The 25,672-nt window shown below is 39.3% G+C and overlaps 2 protein-coding genes across 7 annotated transcripts; both read left to right on the forward strand.

Annotated features, from left to right (window-relative positions):
• The first annotated feature begins 640 nt into the window (after window positions 1-640).
• On the forward strand, window positions 641-24,520 carry LOC116253374 (uncharacterized). Of its 6 annotated transcripts, XM_031628162.2 has the most exons (7): window positions 19,684-19,966; window positions 20,650-20,805; window positions 21,867-22,417; window positions 22,504-22,696; window positions 23,044-23,108; window positions 23,195-23,405; window positions 23,884-24,520. In XM_031628162.2, exons 2-7 carry the CDS (start codon window positions 20,800-20,802, stop codon window positions 24,241-24,243), a joined length of 1,386 nt encoding a protein of 461 aa, XP_031484022.1. In that variant the 5' UTR covers window positions 19,684-19,966; window positions 20,650-20,799; the 3' UTR covers window positions 24,244-24,520. The 6 variants fall into 6 exon arrangements, with proteins under 6 accessions (XP_031483533.1, XP_049933326.1, XP_031484023.1 ...); XM_031627673.2 differs by lacking the exons at window positions 19,684-19,966; window positions 20,650-20,805; window positions 21,867-22,417; ... (2 more) ...; window positions 23,195-23,405; window positions 23,884-24,520 and adding exons at window positions 641-815; window positions 2,197-2,735; window positions 2,813-3,005; ... (1 more) ...; window positions 4,292-4,502; window positions 5,199-5,635; XM_050077369.1 differs by lacking the exons at window positions 19,684-19,966; window positions 20,650-20,805 and adding an exon at window positions 708-815.
• Window positions 10,132-14,685, forward strand: LOC116253710 (uncharacterized). The gene is made up of 6 exons (XM_031628676.2): window positions 10,132-10,413; window positions 11,380-11,921; window positions 11,997-12,189; window positions 13,104-13,168; window positions 13,255-13,465; window positions 14,177-14,685. The coding sequence occupies exons 1-6, from the start codon at window positions 10,321-10,323 to the stop codon at window positions 14,516-14,518; spliced, it is 1,446 nt and encodes a 481-aa protein (XP_031484536.1). The 5' UTR covers window positions 10,132-10,320; the 3' UTR covers window positions 14,519-14,685.
• Window positions 24,521-25,672: the final 1,152 nt, after the last annotated feature.

Consider the following 25,672-nt stretch of genomic DNA (forward strand, 5'->3'; position numbering starts at 1 on the left):
AATATCACGTGCTGCTCTCATACCAAGAAGTCAAGAAAACAAGTTTTCACACCTTCTAACTAATGATTTAATCAGATATATTTGATTCATTTACATGGTCGTCATTACAACAAAAACTAGTGACCCATCTGGGGCATTGAGTTCATAGGGACTGCACTGCCTCAAATCTTTTGTGTATAATCTGATGATCTTCACTTTTTGAAAATCTGTCAAACATAAAGATAAAGATCCTCCCAACCTCTCCTTCTTTATTCATCCGTGAACATTTATACCAGGCAATATACATATACATATGGTGGCGAAATGGGTATATACTTGCCAGCTAGGTTATATGTTTGTCATATTGGTGCACGATACCACGCAAAAAAAAAAAAAGTTTTCGTAAAAATATAAATAAAACTCAAAAAACAGAAAAATAACTAGACAAAAACATTTTTAAAAAAATTACCAAAATGCCTTCTGTGGACACAACTCAATTATATACTTGTGAATCTCCAAGATCTTCCCTCAAGACACACTTTGTTTAATAAACAACGAATGTCATATAAACAGTCACATCAGATTGATGGCTTAAGTTCTTTTTCTTCTTTCTATCTTTCCTTTTTTCTCTCTCTCTTCTCTCTTTTGAGGGAGGAGATATTCGTGAAGGGCACGATATTTCCTTTAAGAAAATTTGTGTCAAGGGCAGTCGAGGAGTTGGGTGCAGGCCTAGCAGCATCGTGATGGGATTGAAGATTCCTTCACCGGTGTCAATCGCCATCTCCTTCTTCCTGCTTCTTGGTGTCCTCTTCGCCGGCTTTCAGTGGCTCGACCAGGTAACCAATCTCCCGCCCTCTCATTCATTTATCTTCTGTAAAGCTTCACATATATGCTGGTAGCCACCGTCCTCGCTTTCCTTGTTTCCGCATGATGGGTCAGCCATCGATACACCATCCTGCTTCTGATTCATCTCTTCTATCTCTCTCTCTCTCGATCTGTTCTGATCTCTTTAGATTAGGATCAATCTCTTACTGATTTTTCTCGTTAAGATTTCATATTGCATCTCTTTTCATAGCTAGACGCCAGTATTCAATATTGTTATTCCACCACTTTATTTCCAAGAGGATACAAATACATATAGCCGCTTAGAAACCTCCACTCCACCTGTAATTAAGATCAATCATCCCACTGTTTTCCTTCCTTTTTTCCTTGCTGTGGACGTATACAGAAGAAAGCCAAGAAAAATGAAGCCCGCTAGGTTGATTTTCTATGAAACCACCAAATGATCGACGACTACCCACAAGTGTTGACCGGTGGCTAAGTCAGAAATTTTGATATATAACACAGCAAATATTTAGAGATATTAGTTTGAATATAAAGTAACGATGAGCAGCTGGTGTGGGCAACCATCTGTGGCTCCACCTCTGTTGTTGACTCTAGGCGCTCATATCAACGGCATTTGGATTTGGATTTGGACTAGCTAATTCCGTTCTTATCCTTTGAGCATCTTATCTTTTCTATTGGAATGATCAAAACCACAACAATGACTTACCTCCAGTAAGGAAAGAACTTATATTCATATTATTTTCTTCGAAATCACCAATCCATAGGGGGAAGATATGCATGGATCGCTTTCATTTCGCTGGAACAGATTCTTTACTTTCCTTATCTGTTTACGATTACCAATTATGAAGAAGAGAATAGAGTTCCATCTCCGGGGACAAGACAACGCCATGTGAGGCATTCTTCCTTTCCCTCTCCCTCTTCGTTCATGGGCAGGATTGTGTTTTTGCTTGTATTTGACGGTTATATTAGTTCACTTTAACAGAGAATCTGTATGAACATAACTTATACATCTGTCCTGGATAAATAGAACTAAAGGAGGAAGACTTGGGAAACTCGAAACGTGATGGATGGATTTGAGGAAAGCTGAGAAAACTATGGAACATCTCTAAAAATAAAGTAGGAAGAGATTTCAATATTTTCATATTTATTCATTTAAATAAGTCCGAACACGGGGAAAATAAGTCACTAACCATAGTTAACGTACAATTTTTTATAAAGTTGATGTCGTCGTTAGAATAGATTTGTCAATTTAAAGTACAATTTTTGGTAAAGTTGATATCGTCATTAGAATAGATTTGTCAATTAAGACAAGCCATAGGAAGGAACCAATCAAAGTCTTTCTAAATCCCGAAGTTTTATTGGTGGGGGCAGCCCATTTCTGCAGGCAAGTGGTACTTCTTTCGAAACCCATTTGGCCTGACCCATTCAAGCGACGATTTGCCAGCACGCCCAGCAGCGGAGGACTGTCCGGGCGTTTGTGCCAACACGACTACTGCACCGGAGGTCCGGCCATTTCCCTCCGGTCCCTCCTGCCCGGACTACTTGAGGTGGATCCATGAGGACCTCCGGCCCTGGAACCGGAGCGGTATCACCCGAGAGATGTTGGAGGCCGGAAAGAAGCTCGCCAACTTCCGGCTGGCCATAGTCGGAGGAAAGGCGTACGTGGAGACGTACCGGAAATCGTTCCAGACGAGGGACTTGTTCACCATCTGGGGCATCCTTCAGCTCCTCAGTTGGTACCCTGGCCGCATTCCAGATCTTGATCTCATGTTCAACGGCGGGGATGTCCCAAGGGTCCTGGCCAAGCACTACCGGCCAAATAAAGGGCTCATGCCACCCCCCGTGTTTCACTACTGTGCTGATGACGCTTCACATGACATCGTCTTCCCCGATTGGTCCTTTTGGGGCTGGTAATTTGTGTGTGCATGTGTCTTTTGGTGAGTAGAAGTTCTTTTATGTATATATATATATATACATTGTGTATCAGGGCAGAGGTGAACATAAAACCATGGGAGCGGCTGGTGAAGGAGCTGAGAGCAGGCAACGGAAGGAGGAAATGGAAGGATCGGGAGAGAAGTGCTTATTGGAGGGGGAACCCATACGTGTCTGGAACCCGGGAGGACCTTCTCAAGTGTAACCTTTCTGAGTCCCATGACTGGAACGCGCGACTTTATATCCAGGTACAATCTCCATACAGTATTCATCCCGTACCTCCATTATTGAGCTTGGGAGGAAGAAACCGATCGATCACCCTACATACATATGATCGTATTTTGCTTTATCTTATCTTAAATGGTACATGCTTTAATTATTTATGTCCAGTTAATTATTTCTACAAGCCCAAAAAAAAGAAGAAAAAGCACGATATGCCATTGGCTTGACTAGCACAACTGTCTTGGTTGATCAAATGAGTTGGAAATGAGGAGGATGAGGAAAAGGGGGTTTAAATAAAGGCCTGGCTAGAGTTGCAAATTTAAGAATTTGTCCCAAAAAGAATCTGACGTTGCTGCAAATTGCGATTTTTCATTAACAGCATTAGACCAACTATGCAACCATAAACCTTGATTCTATTAAATGTAAGACATTATGTTGAAGATAAGGCCGGGTGGGCGAACAGCTAGCGTCTCCATGTTACTGTGCAAAGAAGTCACTATCCCAACCACTAAGGATAGTGAGTTAAGAATTTCATAATTAATAGCATTCAACAAAGGTGATTGTAATTAATATGCCGGTGGAGTTATATATATATATATATCAAAACAATTCTTTCATTCCCAAAAATAAACTGTAAATAATGCGCTAAGACTGTAAATAATGCGCGCGCACGCACACACACACACGTATATATATATAGTTAGTTAGTTAGTTAGGTAGGTAGTTAGTTATTCAGTTGGTTTTGCAGAAACGATTATAAACTAATTTTCGTAAATTTCATGCACACACTGCATGTAATCGCTAAATAATTGTCCTATGCTCATGCAAATTAGTATAGATTTTTGAATATACAATCAGTTGAATTAATCCAATGGTGTGGATATCTTCGTTCTTATCAGAAGCCCATCCAAACCTTTTTGTTTTTGTCATCAAACAGTTGGTTTTAATATTACCCCACAAATTTTGACGCATTTTTGTCCAATGATTGAAATGTTAATCAGTGTTGGATTTGAGTAGACTTGTGTTGACATCCCTATGAAACCCGGGTCACTGTTGTAAGGCCAAATATTCAAAATTTGTTAACTATATACTTAGTTTCTTATGGGGGAAAAAAAAAATCAAAATTATGTTACTCCGCCCGTGCTCATGACATTGTATTGCAGAATTGGGACGAAGAAACTCGAAGAGGATTCAAGCAATCAAACCTAGCAGATCAATGCACTCACAGGTCGGACTCTGCTTCGTCTCCGTAAGTCTATCGGTCGAACATCTGTTCTCCAGCTGATGGAGTTGTTTCAAACACTGTGGTCAGATATAAGATTTACGTGGAAGGGGCTGCATGGTCGGTGAGCAGAAAGTATATATTGGCATGCGACTCCCCAACTCTGTCGGTGAAGGATCGATACTACGACTTCTTCTCCAGGTCCCTCCTGCCGGGCCAACACTTTTGGCCCATAAGCGCCGATAACAAATGCCCCTCCATCAAGTTTGCGGTTGATTGGGGGAACAGCCATCCACAGAAGGTAAACACTCATGAGACTTCTGTTTCGGCTGAAGCATGATCTCCATGTACCGGCAAAGCATATTGGCCTTCAAATTTACAAGGAACATGATCATAGGGGTTGTCCGGCAGCATTGACACTCTGTGAGAGATTTATAAAACTGTCCCAAAGAATAGGCTAGATTAATAATGTCTCTTAAATCTGCATGTTCAATGAGTTTACCCCAAAATTAAAATAGATTAATTAAATACTAAAACAAGTGCGCCATGAATCTACCTCATTTTTTCAAACAAATTCATAAAACCCTCACATGTTGCCAAAGAGCCCCTTAAGATAACATGTTTTTATGTAAGTTCTTTTTTGATATTTTAGAATATTGCTTATAATTATTGACGAGTGCATCAACATTTTATGGTGCATGGTTGATAGGTTTTTGCTCAATTACTTTGCCTTAAAATTTACATTTATGCAATAAATGCTTCGAACGAAAGAGCATGCCGTAGCCATTCTCTTCCAGCTTCGTATCGTATCAGATGGAATTTTTAAATTTCTTAGTTTGGGAATTGCGGGCCACATATGATTGTTAAATGTGCAGAAAATGGTAGCTCTGCTGCAAAAATTATAATGAAGTCCTCATGAGTTGCTCCGTTAGTTCTTTATAGTATAATCAGACCATGAACTGTACTTGGTTAAGCACTTTTGAATTGCACCATGCAGGCTCAAGAGATTGGGAAGGCAGGAAGCAGCTTCATTCTGAATGATCTGCGGATGGAGAATGTATATGACTACATGTTTCACGCTCTAACTGAATATGCAAAGCTGTTGAGGTACAAGCCCACCATACCCTCGGCGGCAAAGCCCGTCTGTTCGGAATCCATGGCTTCCACTGAGAGCGGGCGGGTGAAGGAGTTCATGATAGAATCGAAGGTAGAAGGACCACGAAACGCAGGGCCTTGTGCTCTTCCTCCTCCCGATCCCGCTGCAATCGAGTCGCTGATGAGAAGGAAGAAGGAATCCGTGAAACAAGTACAACGATGGGAGCGAGAAGCTAGGGACAGACGGAACAAAGGAACATAGCACTTGTGCTGTTTGATTGTACCAACTTGGGCCCCTAATTTAACAAAGCTGGTTATGTACTTGTGCATGCACTCGGGTTTATATTAACTAAAATGCCTTCATTAAAGTGAAAAAAGAAAGACTTTTGAAACGATAAAATGAGAATTATGAAAATATTAAAAGACTAAAATGTATATAGATTTCAAAAAATAATTTAAAAATGGAACTTGCTTATTCTTTTTTTATGTTGATGCAGGTGTGCACACAACTCAATCTCCTAATTAAAGGCCCATATAATAGGATAAGTAGAGAAGAAATCAAAATTAATGAAGAAACGCAGAGAGGGTTTTATTTGGCTTGGCAATTTAGTTAATAAAGTTTGGCAGCAATTGCCTCCTGAAACATATATATATATATATATATATATATATATATATATATATATATATATATATATATATATATATATATATATATATATATATATTTCCTTATCCTGTATATAAGACTGGAATGCTTATCGATTGAAAACCGAATGTAGGAGCTGTATAAATAACCTATATGCATCTATTCAAATGCTACACAAATTGGTAAATAGGCGGTTTCATGTTAAGAAAAAGAATTATTAATTTCTTTTCTTTTTGCGGAGCCAAGTGTTTATAACTTCACTGGTTTGGAAGCAGGTTTTAAATTTCATTTGTGAATTGGGTAAGTGGGAGGCTAATCTCATTACATGAATGAAAGTCGAAGCCTCTTCCATTTTTCTCAAGGTTCAAAACTGTGAGGGTGACAATATCTCATTGTACTTCAACTTGTATATGGCTGTGTCTTTTTTTTTTGCAGCACAAAAAGTTGATATGATAAAAATTCTAAACAGAAACTGGCAGCCTACCCTCTCCTAAATAACTTTGGTGCACAAAATATTTCGCTAGATAAGCGAACTTGTTAAACAACTCCAAGTTGGTGGATCTAGGACTTAATTATTTCATATACGCGGTGTATATATGCTTCTTTTGGGACTTTCCTAATGATCAACAAATCGCATCTGGTGCTTATACATAAAGCAACAACGGAGACATGCATGGGAAACGTTCATGGTAATGTTTAAACGACATTTACTTCTAACGACGGAGGAAAAAGGGAAAAAGATCAGCTATTTTAAGTCTACATCTATACTAATATCATGGTGGTGAAGTCAAATATTAAGTCGCCCCGTGAGTTCATTCTCAATAACCTATAATTTCTCCTTGTGAACGACTTAATTTTCGCATGACATACAGTGAAATAATGAATGACGACGTTGCACCATGCAGACACTTGAAATATTATTGAATTTAACTTTGGAGGTTGTTATTGGTACCGCATCTAGGCATCCTTGAGCAAGGGAAAACCAATTCAGTTCACCTTTTCTATAATCTTCCCTTTATTGACATTAATTTGCTGAAGCATGAATCGGTTTAGAACATGCTACAGTGCCTTGAGTGAGGTGCCGCCCACAGTAGATGCATTACGGGCCACACATGCCAAAAGAGCACGGCTGATTAATTAATTTATCATTGGCAGAGAACGATATTGAAGTTTCTTGTCTCCATTATGATCTCTCAGCTACGTAGCGGCAAATCGAAGTTTGGGTAAATTATGTTATTGAAGCCCTTGTATCTCGTGTAGATTAGTATGACAGTTTAAATCTGCAGCTGACTGAATCTAAGCTTAGAAATAAATCAAGGAGACGCTGATTTCGATAGAGTATTCACCATTTTTTTTTCTTTATGACTTCCTTTATATTTCTTTTCCTTTGTTTAACCATCAACCCACTCTAAGATTTGTTAGATACTAAAGGGGCAGAAGAGATGTGAAAAGCTAGATATATATATATATATATATATATATATATATATATATATATATAAAGAGAGAGAGAGAGAGCAATTAAAGCAATTAATAGCGTAAAGTTACATTTGAATGAATAAATCATCAACTGAGTTAATTCAAAGATGAGACTTTAAGGATCATCAATATGTAAGTTAATCCAAAGATGACACCAATTTAGTTAGTCCAAATTAGGCCTTTATATATACATCAAAAGAGAGGGAGAAAGTGAAATCTTTCAAATCATGTCACTGGTCAACCAAACTACCTAGGTCTAGGTGTTCCGTCGACAAATTTTACATTGATGCCACATGTAGGCAGTTCCCCACACAGTGTCACAAAATCTATTTATTTGGTTGCCCCCAACTACTTTGCCTATTTATATATGCACGTCCCTCAACTATTTAGTTGTTCTGGTTTGATGCCCCTTGATCATTTTTAAGGGGTTTAAATTTTTTTGCCCTTTGAAATTTCTGGCTTTTCCCAAGGATAAAGCGATGAAACTATCTTCCTTGCTAAAAAACTAGTTGTGGCAAAACATGGTTTTCATGAAGGGCTTGAAAAACTTGCCTTTCCCCGAGTTTTCCAGGAAAGACTAATTTTTGCCTCTAAACCAAGTTTTTCTCGTTTGTCATCTAAACAAAGTTTACAAAACTGAGTTTTTAATCAAGTTTCTAAGAGACTGAGTTTTCACAAAACCAAGTTTTTTGAGGGCCTTCATGATTTGAAACGTACACTGTTCAAAAAGATACCTTAAATTGCAATATCTCTTAAAAATAATTGACCACAGTCGATACACGCAGGGGCGGAGGGAGGGGGGCCGCCTAGGCCGTGGCCCCACCCAAGCTAACTAAAAAAAAGAAATTACATTAAAATTTTTGAAAATCCTTAGTTGTTTAATGTATTTTTTGAATTCTCATTTAGTTTGGTTCGGTCGAACGACTGTTTGGTTCGATCGAACGACTGTTTGGTCCGTTCTCAAAAAAAATCTTGGCTTTGCCCCTGAATATACGTCAAAATAATCCAAGTGACAGATAGAATTTATCTGTACGTAAGGGACACGCACAAACAAGGTCATTCACATGTATGTCGGCTTCTTCATACAAACTCTGCAAGAAGAAATAGTTCAACGATTTTCTCCTCAGTCTCAACCTTTTGTGTGTTGTTGGTAGCTCTTGTCGTGTTGGTGGCTTGACCCACCTAGGAGTTCTACCTTTCACTTGTTAGACATGAAACTAAGTCGACTTTGCCAACGCTAGTTGAGTTTTTCCAACGACTCGTTTAGGTCCGCAACTTTTTCTTTTCTCATTTCAAAATTTTATTTAAATCTTAATCAATACGTATCCTTCCGTTATATGCAATAAATATGTATAGATATTTATCATGGTATATACAAAAAATAGATTTTTTTTTTTTATTGCATGCGTTATCGTGCAAATGAAATGCTCATATGCTAATACATATTTAAGCTTTTATATCGCATATGAACTATGTAGTATAAGTTAAACAAAAGAAAGGGACTTAAAGCAAGGTGGTAAAAGGAGAATGTAAAAGAGTGCCAATATAATGTAGCACGTTTGGGGAGTCATGGTGGTCCTACTGTCATAGTTATAAAGTTTCTCTAAAGTTTCTGGAGATGTAGACAATTCAACTCACATCTACCACTTTATGGCTCTACCTAAAAAATCAGGTTCTACATTTCAACATGCATTCAGACTTTATTTGCTTCCGTATAATGGGTGAACTTGTGGCGCGTTGAAAGCGTGTATACCAACGTAGCTCTGGACCCTAAAAACAAGAAAAAGGAGGGAGACTTGACTTTCACGCTTAACTACAATTCAAAATTTATTTTCTTTTTAAAACTGAATTCTTATAAGGCTAGTGTTAAGGTCCAATTTGGATCCAAATTAGGTGTCAAAGTCTGATTTGGATTTTGTTATGAAATTGTATACCAAATCTAAGTCCGGATATTAGTCTCATCAGATACAAAAAAAAAAAAAAATCGTGACTCACCTGGATCATCGAGTTCATATGAACTGCAGCCGCCGGCGTTTGCTCGCCCTCGCCGACCTGCACATTTACACCGCACAATGTATGACGGCAAAATGGTATATACTTGTGGATCTCCAAGCTCTACCTCATCTCGGCAAACAAAAGAAGTCAATGTAAACAATCACATCAGATTGATGGCTTCATCTCTCTCTCTCTTTTATATATATATATATATAAGAGAGAGAGAGAGAGATATAATGATTTGTAAAAAGTCAAGAACAAAACCAGACCTAAGTATTAATGTCTAAAGTTTTTCGGGGGGTTATACATATTTAAGTTTTTATATCGCATATAAACTATGTAGGATAAGTTAAACAAAAGAAAGGGACTTAATTTGTTTCCCTTTACCGCAAAGGGTGATGGGAAGGTGGTAAAAGAGTGCCAAGTTGAAAGTACCACGTTCGGGGAGTCATGGGGGTCCTCCTGTCCTAGTAATAAAGTTCCCGGAAATGTAGACAATTCAACTCACATCTACCTCTTTTCTTTTTGGCTCTACCTAAAAAATCAGGTTTTCTAGATTTCAACATGAATTCAGACTTTATTTGCTTTGATAGTGCATAGATAAAATGATATTACATCTCTCTTTCTATATATATATATATATATATATATATATATATATATATATATATAGAGAGAGAGAGAGAGAGAGAGAGAGAGAGAGAGAGAGAGACACTTGGTTGTTCGTGAAGGTTTCCTTTATCTCTAGTTTCTTTCTATGTATATTAGAAAAGTTTGTGTTGTAGAAGGAAATTTTGGGGGGTGAATTATGACAGAAGAGCGCGAACAGGGGAAAAGAGAGAAAGAGGGAGAGGCGAGGGCAGTCTGAAGAGTCCGGTGCAGGCCTAGCATCGAGGGTACGATGGTATTGAAGAGGCCTTCGCCGGTGTCAATCGCCATCTCCGTCATCCTGCTCCTTGGTGTCCTCTTCGCCGGCTTTCAGTGGCTGGACCAGGTAACCAATCTCTCTCTCTCTTCTGTCTTCTGTAAAACTTCAGGCTTGATCGACGACTACCCACAAGTGTTGACTGGTGGCTAAGTCTGAAAAATTTTCTGGCAAGAGCACATTTCGCAGGTTTTGATATATAACACAGCAAATATTTAGAGATATTAGTTTGAATATAAAGTAACGATGAGCAGCTGGTGTGGGCAACCATCTGTGGCTCCACCCCTCTTGTTGACTCTAGGCGCTCGCTCACATCAACGGCATTAGGATTTGGATTTGGACTAGCTAATTCCGTTCTTATCCTTTGAGCATCTTATCTTTTCTATTGGAATGATCAAAACCACAAAAATGATTCAACTCCAGTAAAGAAAGAACTTATATTCATATTATTTTATTCGAAATCACCAATCGATAGGGGGAAGATATACATGGGTTGCTTTTATTTCGCTGGAACAGATTCTTCACTTTCCCTATATGTTTACGATTACCAATTATGAAGAAGAGAATAGAGTTCCATCTCCGGGGACAAGACGACGCCATGTGAGGCGTTCTTCCTTTCCCTCTCCCTCTTCGTTCATGGGCAAGATTGTGTTTTTTTTTTCTTGTATTTGACTGTGATATTAGTTCACTTTAACAGATTATCCTTATGAACATGAAGATATATTGGTCCTGGTCAAGTAGAACTAAAGAAGGAAGACTTGGGAAACTCGAAACGTGATGGACGGATTTGAGGAAAGCTAATAAGACTATGGAACATCTCTAAGAACAAAGTAGGAAGAGATTTCAATATCTTCATATTTATTCATTTCAATTTTTTATAAAGTTGATGTGTCATTAGAATAGATTTGTCAATTTAAAATACAACTTTTGCTAAAGTTGATATCGTCATTAAAATAGATTTGTCAATTAAAATAAGCCATAGGAAGGAATCAATCAAAGGCTTTCTAAATCCCGAAATTTTATTGGTGGGGGCAGCCCATTTATGCAGGCAAGTGGTACTTCTTTCGAAACCCGTCTGGCCTGACCCATTCAAGCGACGATTTGCTAGCACCTCCAGAAGCAGCGGAGGACTTTCGGGATGTTTGCGCCAACACGACTACTACACCGGAGGTCCGGCAATTCCCGCCCGGTCCCTCCTGCCCGGACTATTTGAGGTGGATCCATGAAGACCTCCGGCCCTGGAACCGGAGCGGTATCACCCGAGAGATGGTGGAGTCCGGAGAGAAGCTCGCCGACTTCCGGCTGGTCATCGTCGGTGGAAAGGCGTACGTGGAGACGTACCGGAGATCTTTCCAGACGAGGGACTTGTTCACCATCTGGGGCATCCTTCAGCTCCTCAGTTGGTACCCTGGCCGCATTCCAGATCTTGATCTCATGTTCAACTGCGGTGATGTCCCAATGGTCCTTGCCGCGGACTACCAGCCAAATGAAGGGCTCATGCCACCCCCCGTGTTTCACTACTGTGCTGATGACGCCTCACAAGACATTGTCTTCCCCGATTGGTCCTTTTGGGGCTGGTAATTTGTGTGTGCATGTGTCTTATAGTGAGTAGAAGTTCTTTTATGTATATATATACATACATTGTGTATCAGGGCAGAGGTGAACATAAAGCCATGGGAGCCGCTGGTGAAGGAGCTGAGAGCAGGCAACAGAAGGAGGAAATGGAAGGAGCGGGAGAGAAGTGCTTATTGGAGGGGGAACCCATACGTGTCTGGAACCCGGGAGGACCTTCTCAAGTGTAACCTTTCCGAGTCCCATGACTGGAACGCGCGACTTTATATCCAGGTACAATCTCCATACAGTATTCATCCCGGTACCTCCATTATTGAGCTTGGGAGGAAGAAACCGATCGATCACCCTACATACATATGATCGTATTTTGCTTTATCTAATCTTAAATGGTACATCATTTAATTATTTATGTTCATTTAATTATTTCTACAAGCCCAAAGAAAAGAAGAAAAAGCACGATATGCCATTGGCTTGACTAGCGCAACTGTCTTGGTTGATCAAGTGAGTTGGAAATGAGGAGGATGAGGAGAAGGGGGTTTAACTTTAAATAAAGGACTGGCTAGAATTGCAAATTTTGGAATTTGTCCCAAAAAGAATGTGACGTTGCTGCAAATTGCGATTTTCATTAATAGCATTGGACCAACTATGCAACCAAAACCTTGATTCTATTAAATGTAAGACATTATGTTGAAGGTAAGGCCAGGTTGGCGAACAGCTAGCGTCTCCATGTTGTTCAAAGAAGTCCCTATCCCAACCAGTGAGGATAGTGGGTTAAGATTTTCATAATTAATAGCATTCAACCAAGCTGATTGTAATTAACAAGCCGGTGGAGTTAATTATATATATATATCAAACACATCGGTCATTCCCAAAAATAGACTGTAAATAATGCGCTAAGACTGTAAATAATGCACGCCCACACACACACACACACACACACACACATATCCAAGCCTTCTTGTTTTTGTCATCAAACTGTTGTTTTTAATATTACCCCACTAATTTTGACGCATTTTTGTCCAATGATTGAAACGTTAATCATTGTTGGATGTAGACTTGTGTTGACATCCCTATGAAACCCGGGTCACTGTTTTAAGGCCAAATATTAAAAACTTGTTAACAATATACTTAGTTTCTTATGAAAAACAAAAAAAAACAAAATTATGTTACATGACATTGTATTGCAGAATTGGGACGAAGAAACTCAACAAGGATTCAAGCAATCAAACCTAGCAGATCAATGCACTCACAGGTCGGACTCTGCTTCGTCTCGGTAAGTGTATCGATAGAACATGTGTTCCGGAGCTGATGGAATTGTTTGAAACACTGTGCATTCAGATACAAGATTTACGTGGAAGGGGTTGCATGGTCGGTGAGCAGAAAATACATACTGGCATGCGACTCCCCAACTCTGTCGGTGAAGGATCGATACTACGACTTCTTCTCCAGGTCCCTCCAGCCGGGCCAACACTTTTGGCCCATAAGCGCTGATAACAAATGCCCCTCCATCAAGTTTGCTGTTGACTGGGGGAACAGCCATCCGCAAAAGGTAAATACTCATGAGACTTCTGTTTCGGTTGAAGCATGATCGCCATGTACCGGCAAAGCATATTGGCCTTCAAGTTTATAAGGAAGGAACATGATCATAGGGGCTGTCCTGCAGCATTGACAATCGATTGTGAGTGTTTTATATGAAACTGCCCCAAAGATGAGGCTAGATTAATAATGTCTCTTAAATCTGCATGTTCAATGAATTTACCCTAAAATTAAAGTAGTTTCATAAAATAAAAATACTACAGCAAGTGCGCCATGAATCTACCTAATTTTTTCAAACAAATTCATAAAACCCTCATATGTTGCCAAAAGGCCCTTAGGATAACATGTTTTCATGTAAGTTATTTTTTTATATTTTAGAGTATTGTTTGTAATTATTGACGCGTGCATCAACATTTTATGGTGCATGGTTGCTAAGTTTTTGCTCAATTAATTTGCCTTAAAAATTTACATTTATGCAACAAATGTTTCAAATGAAAGAGCATGCGCTAGCCAATCTCTTCCAGCTTCATATCATATCAGATGAAATTTTTTAATTTCTTAGTTTGGCAAGTGCGGGACATATATGATTGTTAAATGTGCAGAAAATGGAAGCTCTGCTGCAAAAATTATAATGAAGTCCTCATGAGTTGCTCCGTTAGTTCTTTATGGTATAATCAGACCATGAACTGTACTTGGTTAAGCACTTTTGAATTGCACCATGCAGGCTCAAGAGATTGGGAAGGCAGGAAGCAGCTTCATTCTGAATGATCTGCGGATGGAGAATGTATATGACTACATGTTTCACGCTCTAACTGAATATGCAAAGCTGTTGAGGTACAAGCCCACCATACCCTCGGCGGCAAAGCCCGTCTGTTCGGAATCCATGGCTTCCACTGAGAGCGGGCGGGTGAAGGAGTTCATGATAGAATCGAAGGTAGAAGGACCACGAAACGCAGGGCCTTGTGCTCTTCCTCCTCCCGATCCCGCTGCAATCGAGTCACTGATGAGAAGGAAGAAGGAATCCGTGGAACAAGTAGAACGATGGGAGCGAGAAGCTAGGGACTGACGGAACAAAGGAACATATCCCTTGTGCTGTTTGATGTGTCCCAACTTGGGCCCCTAATTTAACAGTGCTGGTTATGTACGCACCCGGGTTTTGTTGACTAAAATGTCTTCATTAAAGTAAGGAAAGAAAGACGTTTGAAAAAATAGTTTGAAAAAGCAATTTTTTTATTCTTTGCAGCACAAAAAGTTGATATCCTAGGAGTTTAAAATAGAAACTGACAGCCTACCCTATCAAAGATGATTTCTTTATGTGACTTGTTGCACAAAATATTTCGCTTATACTAGACAAGCCAACTGGGTAAACAATTCCTAAGTTTTTGGAGCTAGGACTTAATTATCATATATGCGGTGTATATATGCTTCTTTTGGGACTTAAAGGCCAAAGCAATGGGAAGAATTTCCTAATGATCAACAAATCGCATCTGGTGCTTATACATAAAGCAACAACGGAGACATGCATGGGAAACGTTCATGGTAATGTTTAAACGACATTTACTTCTAACGACGGAGGAAAAAGGGAAAAAGATCAGCTATTTTAAGTCTACATCTATACTAATATCATGGTGGTGAAGTCAAATATTAAGTCGCCCCGTGAGTTCATTCTCAACAACGCTAAGGCTATAGCCTCTAGCATCCGCTCCTGACTAATAACCTACAATTTCTCCTTGTGAACGACTTAATTTTCGCATGACATACAGTGAAATAATGAATGACGACGTTGCACCATGCAGACACTTGAAATATTATTGAATTTAACTTTGGAGGTTGTTATTGGTACCTTATCTAGGCATCCTTGAGCAAGGGAAAACCAATTCAGTTCACTTTTTCTATAATCTTCCCTTTATTGACATTAATTTGCTGAAGCATGAATCGGTTTAGAACATGCTACAGTTCCTTGAGTGAGGTGCCGCCCACAGTAGATGCATTACGGGCCACACATGCCAAAAGAGCACGGCTGATTAATTAATTCATCATTGGCAGAGAACGATATTGAAGTTTCTTGTCTCCATTTTGATCTCTCAGCTACGTAGCGGCAAATCGAAGTTTGGATAAATTATGTTATTGAAGCCCTTACATCTCGTGTAGATTAGTATGACATAGTTTAAATCTGTAGCTGACTGAATCTAAGCTGAGAAATAAATCAATGAGACACTGATTTCGATACAGTATTTGAAGTCCCTCTGAAGGGATTCTAACATCCTGCGGCACGATAATCGTGATCGTTCTTCCTCTTGGATGTATCCATCTCATGAGATTTCTGTTTACGAGGAGATCAGATTAGAAACTAAAAAGAAAGCATTAAACGAGTACCGTATCGATAGAACAAAACTAAGAAATAACTCATGGACAACATGAAGGAAAAGTAAAACAGGAATTGTCCATATATGCCAATTTGAATGGCAACGTTAATAGATGACAAAGGTTTTGGATCTGATGTGACATGTTTTTTTGTTGATATGATAAAAGATCAATGATCATGGTTCATCAAACTAAGTATCTTCGCTCAGATCTAGAATTCACATTTGACATCATTATTTTATTTAGAAAGTGTTAGATTTAACATTGGAGAAAGAGGGTCTGATCTTAAATCCATGGTTTTGAAATACCGATAGTCTTGAATCTAAGGCTTTGAAACACTCCCTGAACATGTTTGAGCATAGTGGAAGATGGCTTTGAATCATCTCATTAATGGTCTCTCTTTATAAACCCTTGTTAGTGCGTGTGGGACTTCAGGTTTGGGTGTTGAAACTGGCTCTGATACCACTATAACAAACTGACCCATTCCTAGGCTCGGGCTCCTGGTTCGACGGATCCCAACCCGCCTCGGCTCCAATTCTAAAAAGGTTAGAAAGCAATACAATCATCTCATTAATGATTTTTCTTTATAAGTCCTTGAAGATCACTAACAATCTTTGATACAAAACTAAATTTTTGCGATGTTATCTCCAAAACTATAAAATGAAAAAGAAAAAGAACACATTTTTCCATGGACCCAATAATCTGATGTGGTCTCGTGGAACACATGAAACAGTGTGTTCTTTTTTCCGGGTCATGAAGGAGGATAATTCCACGTATTGAGAGGGTTGAAGGCCCCTTCCTTTTCTTGTTCCGCGGTTCAGAACTGCGACGGTGCCTGAGAATGTGCCCATGATGCTGCAGTGTGTGTTCCTTTTCAATCATGGACACATGCCACCGACAAATGGTGTGTAGGGCAATACAAACAACTAAGGCTGGCAAACTAGGCCTCATAAACCAATAGGACTTAGTCGGAGCACTTTTTTTTTTTACTCTCAAAAAACATATATACAAGGAAGCTAGGGACAAAACATATATATAAGGTCTCTAAATTTGTAACTATGACAAGAACTACATGTGGCTAAAAGCCTAAAATGCACTTAGCAAAAAAACAAAAAAAAGTCAAATAAGTTTAGTACGTCTACCAAAAAACAAAAGTACCTTATAATTTCTTTTGTTGATAACATTTTATTTACATGTATTACCCATCCAATAATCAAGATTCGTTGATACATTGGCACCACAAAATAACTGGCACCTTATATTCAACACCATTTTTTTCTTTAGGACTTCCTTTATCTTTCTTTTCCTCTGTATAACCATCAACCCACTCTAAGATTGTTAGATACTAAAGGCGGAGAAGAGATGTGAAAAGCTAGCATTTATATATATATATATAAAGAGAGAGAGAGAGAGAGAGAGAGAGAGAGAAATTAATACCGTAAAGTTACTTTTGAATGAATAAATCATCAACTGAGTTAATTCAAAAGTAAGGCTTTAAGGATCATCAATATGTAAGTTAATCCAAAGACCAAGCTTTTCATTTGTCATATGAACAAAGTTTACAAAACTGAGTTTTTAATCAGGGTTTTAAGAAACTGAGTTTTCACAAAACCAAGTTTTTTGAGGGCCTTCATGTCTTGAAACATACACTGTCCAACAAGATACCTTAAATTGCAATGTCCCTTAAAAATAATTGACCACAGTAGATACACAGCACATGCACAAAGTCATTCACATATATTTCGGCTTCTTCGTACAAATTCTGCAAGGAGAAATAACAATACGATTTCCTCCTCACTCTCGACCGCAAAAAACAAAGAAGGGGATGGAGAAAAGGGTTGCAGACTCCCTTTTTCTCAATCAAACAGAGAGACAGGGAGAGAAACTGACGGAAAAAAAAAAAAAAAGGAAGGGAACAACGGAGCGCTTCCAAAAGAAAAGAAAAAGTGGAAAGTCGCAGCTCTTCCTTCTGCCTTGTCCAGTGCAGAACCAGAAACGAAGAGAAAAGGAGGCGCACCACTTCCCCGACGGGAGAGAAAAAATGATAGGAGAATGAAATAAAGAAGAAAAAGCAAAATGATAACGAGGAAAAGGGGTGGTGGCCGGACCACCACGTGGCTGCCGCTGTAGCCGCTCGCCGCCGGTTGCCGATAAAAGACAGAGGGAGAGAGAGAGCGAAGGTGAGAAGTGAAGGGGCGAATCGTTGTCTGCCTCTGCCTCTTTCCTCTTCTGTCCCCGATCATTTTATGAAATGCCCAAATCAGGCTTGTTAACTTCTTCTTCTTACATTTAGTCCCTCCAAATATGCTTTTTACCCTCCCTCTCTCTACATTAAAGGTGGACAATAGGGCCGATTCTTACCTACCTAACGAGTAGTTGGCCGCCGGACTTAGACCGGTTGTTTGACGTTTAAATTTGAATTGCCTGATAAAAACAACTCATGGCCTGACTTAAGTATATATATATATATATATATATATATATAACCTTCGGTTTATCAACAATGACTCTTTAAAAACTTTTTTTGTGTTTCGAAAACTTTTACCATGTCTCCAAGTGGTTTCAATATATTAAAACATAAAATGTTAAAATTTTTAGGACAGACATCAAATCGAGTATCCGACCAATATGAAATTGATGGTCAAGCCCAGCCCAATATTTAAGCAGACCGAACTTATGTTGCCAAGATGGGCTTCGAACCAAACTTGAGCCCAACTTTGTCGAGCCTTGCGTTGGGACAATCAACCTAACCTTACTGTACAGATTCACATCACACAATCAGGTTCATAAATCTTGCACACTTGTAGCCTTTACATGTTTTATATGCAAAATGAGAAGATGCCATACTAAAAAGGGCCTTTTTGCTTTTCATGATCTTAGCGTATCGCCAACAAGAATTAACGGCAAACAATGGTTTTAAGTTTTTAACTTGGAATGAAATATATAGCCAATTTTTTCTTAAATTATAAAAGACGCTTACTTTTAGTAAACCAAAGTTTTTCTCAATTTTGCGACAATATCTTGTCGGCCTTTTTTTTTTTTTTTTTGTTTAAGGTAGACAGTAATTGGACAGAAAAAAGGGGGGAAAAACGTACAGTTGAAAAAATCGTGGATAATTTTTCTAAAGTTTTTCAAAGATTATTATTTATTTCCACCATTGACCACTTCAATTAACCCAAGAAGGCGACTTGTCATAGGAAATGTCCCAATCAACCATAATGACATAATATAATTGACTCAGTTCAAAATCACAAAACAATTTTACTCTTGATCTCATATCAAATGATCGAAGCATTTCATAAAATGGGATAACAAGCAATCTTTTAAACGACTAAAAAGTAAAATAAAAAATTCCTCTACGGCTCCTTCCAGTCAATAAAGCGGGCGAGCCACGTGTTGATGAACTTGACCCAACTAGAGTTGCACCAAAAAGTCAAGAAAACATCTTTCTTTCAAATATGTATATATATATATATATATAAAGGCAAGAACAAAATCAGACCTTTTAAGTATTAATTAATATATAATTTTTTTAATCCAACCTTATCAACTTAAAATATGTTGATGCAAAATATATATTAAGTTGATCATTTTTGAACTTTAAAAGTGTTGTTTTAATAAACAAAAACGAATGGCCCCATACCATTTCAATAATAGAAAAATCAACATCCGTCATGAAAACATATTGATTCAAAACATGTTTTATATCAAAATATTTTTTATAAATATATTGAAATATTTATATTTTATTTAAAATAAATTTTTAACAAAAAAATTAAACGGTCTTGTTTTTATTCCTAGCTCATTGGACTGGTTTTCATGTATTTATATACGGGGTTGTTCGTGAGGCGTCGCTTGTGTGGGGCACGGCATTTCCTTTATCTCTAGTTTCTTTCTATGTATATTAGAAAAATTTGTGTTGTAGAAGGAAATTTTGGGGGGTGAATTATGACAGAAGAGCGCGAACAGGGGAAAAGAGAGAGAGGAAGAGGAAGAGGAAGAGGAAGAGGAGAGGGCAGTCTGAAGAGTTGGGTGCAGGCCTAGCATCGAGGGTACGATGGGATTGAAGAGGCCTTCGCCGGTGTCAATCGCCATTTCCGTCTTCCTGCTTCTTGGTGTCCTCTTCGCCGGCTTTCAGTGGCTCGACCAGGTAACCAATCTCATCTGTCTTCTGTAGAACTTCAGGCTTGCTGATAGACACGGTCATCGTTTTCCTTGCTTCCGCACGATGGGTCAGCCATCGTTACACCATCCTGCTTCTGATTCATCTCTTCTCTTGATTGCCGAAGACCTCTCTCTCGATCTGTTCTGATCTCTTTAGATTAGGGACAATTTCTTGTTGATTCTTCTTGTTAAGATTTCATATTGCAGCTATTTTCATAGCTAGACGCCAGTATTCTATATTGATATTCCACCACTTTATCTCCAAGAGGATACAATCACACAAATACATATAGCCGCTTAGAATCCTCCACCTGTAATCAAGATGAATCATCCCCACTGTTTTCCTCTTTTTTTTTTGTTTTTGCCTTGTTGTGGACGTGTATAGAAGAAAGCCAAGAAAAAAGAAGCCCCGCTAGGTTGATTTTCTATGAAACTACCAAACGATCGACGACTACCCACCATTGTTGACTAGCAGTGGCGTCAAAAAAATTTTCTGAAAGCGGCATCTTTCACAGATTTCGATATGTGAAGGAGCACTCGAATATACACAAATATTTTAAAAATAGTAATTTAAAAATAGAAAAACAAACCTTGAAGAGCTAATGGCAACTATACGTGGCTCCCCTCTCTTGTTGATTCTAAACGCTCACATAATTGCTTGGAAATCAGCCATCGATCGACGGACAAGGGTTGCTTTTATATCGCTGGAACAGATTCTTTACACTTTCCCTATCTGTTTACGATCGCCAATTGCGAAGAAGAGAATAGAATCACGTCTCCGGGGATAAGACAACACCATGTGAGACGACATGCCGCGTTATGAAGGTAAGCAGTGAACGGGTTAATCTCTCCCTCGGGAGTCCCGCATCTCCTCTCTCTGTCTTTCTGATTGGTGGGTGGATGAGATAATGCGTCCAATTTCATATTTCGATCGTATTTGGATAAGAATGTTTCGAGTCATGCTTTTCTACCTAGCTAGTGAGAGATTCTGCGCTAAAAGTTTTCTAGAAAACATTCAATCTTGTTTTGGCAGATATCTGAATACAGTGGCTGAAATCTTCTCACTATCTTGAACTCCGTCACAACCACGCTTAATATGTGGCATGTATGTTGTGAGAGCTTGGAGGATTTCCCTGTTCAAACCCAAAGGTAAAAATCTATAAAATCCTAAGAAATCAGGATAATCCAGTGCTACTGCACTTTTTGGGCATTTGAAATCCGAATACAACTCGACATCATATGAATAACTAGCAATAGCAATTACTAGATCGTCGAATTCGGAGCAGCTGATTTTTAAAACAGGATTTGAAAACATAGCTGGTCTCACTCTGCTTTTCAAGATCAGAGCTTCAACTCGGTTCCGTTCTGTATCAGTACCCAAACTTGTCTGCATCTTTGCACACAGTGATTTGGGTGCGAATCAGCAAAGGAGGTCTTTGCATAGCGGTCGTCAATTTGGCTGTTGTTTTTCATGTTCAAGAAACTAATGTCATGGATGTAAGTTTCACACAAAAAAAATTCGAAGATTATATAAAAGTAAACTTTGTTTCATGTATAATTAAGATTATAAGCTGAAAAATGTGGTTTGGAAGTTTCAAATTCCCCATCAAATCATATATATGCATTGAAAGTAAAAACACGGTTCTTTCGTCGATTATTGAGTTTGCCAACGTATGGGTCACATATGTGTAGTTATTTCTACATAGGACATGCATATAATTTCTTTTTTTTTTTTTGTGTGTGTGCGTGTGTGTGTATATATATATATATATATATATATTATAGCTTCCCAGCCAACTTCCCCTTTTCATGTTATATTTTGTCAAAACTGTAATGAATTTGAAGCAAAGCCTTTCTAAATCCCCGAAATTTTATTATGGGGGCAGCCCTTTTCTGCAGGCAAACGGTACTTCTTCTGGAACCCATTCGGCGGGAGCCATTCAAGCGACTCTTTGGCAGCACGCCTAGCGGGGGAGCACGGTCTGCTCTTTTGTGCCAACACAACTGCTGCAGCGGAGGTCCGGCAATTCCCGCCCGGTCCCTCATGCCCCGACTACTTCAGGTGGATCCATGAAGACCTCCGGCCCTGGAACCGGAGTGGTATCACCCGAGAGATGGTGGAGTCCGGAAAGAAGCTCGCCGACTTCCGGCTGGTCATCGTCGGAGGAAAGGCGTACGTGGAGACGTACCGGAGATCCTTCCAGACGAGGGACCTGTTCACCATCTGGGGCATCCTTCAGCTCCTTAGTTGGTACCCCGGCCACATTCCGGATCTGGATCTCATGTTCAACTGCGGCGATGTCCCAATGGTCCCGGCCGCCGGCTTCTGGCCCTGGACCTGGATCCGTAAATGGCGCGTGCCAGCCCCCGTCTTCCACTATTGTGCTGATGACGCCTCACAAGATATTGTCTTCCCTGATTGGTCTTTCTGGGGCTGGTAATTTGTGTGTGAGTGTTTTATTTTATATATATATATAAATAAATAAAGAATATTTGGTAATTAAAAATGTTCATGTGTACCAGGGCAGAGGTGAACATAAAACCATGGAAGCTGCTGGTGAAGGAGCTGAGAGCAGGCAACGAAAAGACCAAATGGAAGGAGCGGGCGAGAACTGCTTATTGGAAGGGGAACCCGTACGTGTCCAGAACCAGGCGGGACCTTCTCAAGTGTAACCTTTCCGAGTCCCATGATTGGAACGCACGCCTTTATATCCAGGTACAGTCTCCATACTGATCTTCAAATTTAATCCATTGCTGCCGGTACCTCCACTACTTCGTTTTCATTTTTATGAGCTTTGGCGGAAACCGGTCACTCTATGATGTGGGTATGAAGGAAAAAATAACTGATGGTGTAGATGTGTTCATTCTTATCAAAAGCCCATCAAAGCTTCTCTCGTTTCGTCTCCCTTGATCACATGTTCTTGATATTAACCAACAAATTTGAGCGCAGTTTATCCTGCTTTTGGCAGTGCTTCAATTTGTGCGTTAGTAGCTCTCTTTTCGTAGTATAGAAAGTTGATGTCTTAATACAATTATATTTACACTCATGATGTTGGATTGCAGAACTGGGAGGAAGAAATTCAACGTGGATTCAAGCAATCAAACCTGGCAGATCAGTGCACTCACAGGTTGGACTCTGCTTCATCTCGGTAAGTGTATCGATAGAACATGTGTTCCGGAGCTGATGGAATTGTTTCAAACACTGTGCATTCAGATACAAGATTTACGTGGAAGGGGTTGCATGGTCGGTAAGCAGGAAGTACATACTGGCATGCGACTCCCCAACTCTGTCCATGAAGGATCGATACTACGACTTCTTCTCCAGGTCCCTCCTGCCGGGCCAACACTTTTGGCCCATAAGCGCTGATAACAAATGCCCCTCCATCAAGTTTGCGGTTGATTGGGGGAACAGCCATCCACAGAAGGTAAATACTCATGAGACTTCTGTTTCGGTTGAAGCATGATCTCCATGTACCGGCAAAGCATATTGGCCTTCAAATTTATAAACCATATTCACATCTCACTAGTTTGGGAATATAATTTTATGAGTCGTTTGGCTGCAGGGACGTGTCTCGCCCTAAAATTAGGGTAGATTCATAAAAACATTTGAACAAGTTATCTCATAAATCTACCTCAATTTTGAGGTAGCTTCATGCAACACTGATATGATGTTCTTAATTATGCAACACTGATATGATGTTCTTAATTACAAATGTCCCCTTAAGGCATGTTTGTAACTTCTTCTTTGATATTTTAAAATATTGATTGTGTTTCTGGACACATGCATCAACATGTCTTCTTGAGCGCATGAAACTAGATTGCTTTGTATGCTCTGTTAGTTTTTTACAGTATAATCAGACCATGAACTCTACTTGGTTAAGTACTTTTAATTGCACCATGCAGGCTCAAGAGATTGGGAAGGCAGGAAGCAGCTTCATTCTGAATGATATGCGGATGGAGAATGTATATGACTACATGTTTCATGCTCTAACTGAATATGCAAAGCTGTTGAGGTACAAGCCCACCATACCCTCGGCGGCAAAGCCCGTCTGTTTGGAATCCATGGCTTCCTCTGAGAGCGGGCGGGTGAAGGAGTTCATGATAGAATCGATGGTGGAAGGACCACGAAACGCAGGGCCTTGTGCTCTTCCTCCTCCCGATTCTGCCGCAGTCGAGTCACTGACGAGAAGAAAGAAGGAATCCGTGAAACAAGTACAACGATGGGAGCGAGAAGGTAGGGACAGATGGAACAAGAGAAGATAGCAGTTCTGCTGTTTGAAGTGTCCCAAAATTGGCCGACACAATAGGATAGGTAGACAAGAAATCAGAGTTAATGAAGAAAAGAGAGGGGGGTTTTGTTTGGCTAGGCAATTGAAGGAGGACAGCAATTGCCTGCTCAATTGTGTAAGTTATCGATTGATGGCCTACTGAAACAGATATAAATCAAATACATGTATTTTTTGGGTCCTGTATATAAAACTGCAAGGCTTATCGACTGAAAATCAAATATGGGTGCTATATGAATACCTATATGTATCTATTCCAAAGCCGGCATTGCATTTTTTTCACGTCTCCCCGGCCTGGAACAGAGTGCTAATAACTTCACGAAGGCAGATTTTAGACTTCTTTTGTGACTAATCTCACCATCATCTTAATCAAAGCGAAAGCCTTTGTGCTTTTGGTGCTTTGGTGACATCTCAAGTTATGTTTCAACTTACATTACATATCGATGCTACTCATTTTACAGAACAAATAATTGATGTCATGGGAAGGGAATTTGATACAGAAACTGATTGCCTGCCAACCTCCAACTAAGGGTGGGCATTGGGCCAGCCCCACCTGGTAAGAACTGAGTGCGGGCCGACCGATGTCCGAAACTCGGGCTTGGTCGGGTTATAATAAAAAATAATTTTTAAAATATAAAATAAATTTTTGAATATAAAATATATATAAAAATATTTTTTAAAAGTTATCAGGCCATTCAGAGCTAACCCATTCAGCCAGGGCTGGGTACCGTGTACCCCACCGGCGGCCCGGCCCATTGCCCACCCTTACGTTCGGCTGTTGTGCCAACGAAGATGACTTCTTTTTGGTGACTTGGTGCGCAAAATATTTCACTTATACTAGACATGTCAACTCATTAAACCACTGAAGTTGGTGGAACTAGGTCGTAATTAGTTCACATACCAGGTGCATATTTGCTTCTTTTGGTACTGTAAGGCCAAAGCAACGGGGAGAATTTGCTAACGAAATTCGCATCTGGTGCTTATACATCAAGCAACAAAACGGGAACATGCACGGGATACGTTCATGGCTACGTCTAAATTAAAGACATTTACTTCTGTTGACGTTAGGACAAAAAGAAAAAAGATCAACCATTTTAACTCTACATCTATACTAATATCATGGTGAACTCAATATTAAATTGCCCGCTAGTTCATTTTTGAAAACGCTATGGCTATAGCATCCGCATCTGATTAATAACCTATAATTTCTCCTGATCAACAACTTTTCTCTTGACTTACAGTGAAATAATGAAGTTGCTCCATGCACATGTACACTTGGAATATTATTGAATATAACTTTGGAAAAGCAAGTTAATTTATGATCGCCATAGAGCCTTTTAGGCATAGTTTGAGGAAGGGAAAACCAATTCAATTCACTTCTTCTATGATCTTCCCCTTATTCACAT

Source organism: Nymphaea colorata, chromosome 4, assembly GCF_008831285.2.
Source record: "Nymphaea colorata isolate Beijing-Zhang1983 chromosome 4, ASM883128v2, whole genome shotgun sequence".
NCBI lineage: Eukaryota > Viridiplantae > Streptophyta > Magnoliopsida > Nymphaeales > Nymphaeaceae > Nymphaea > Nymphaea colorata.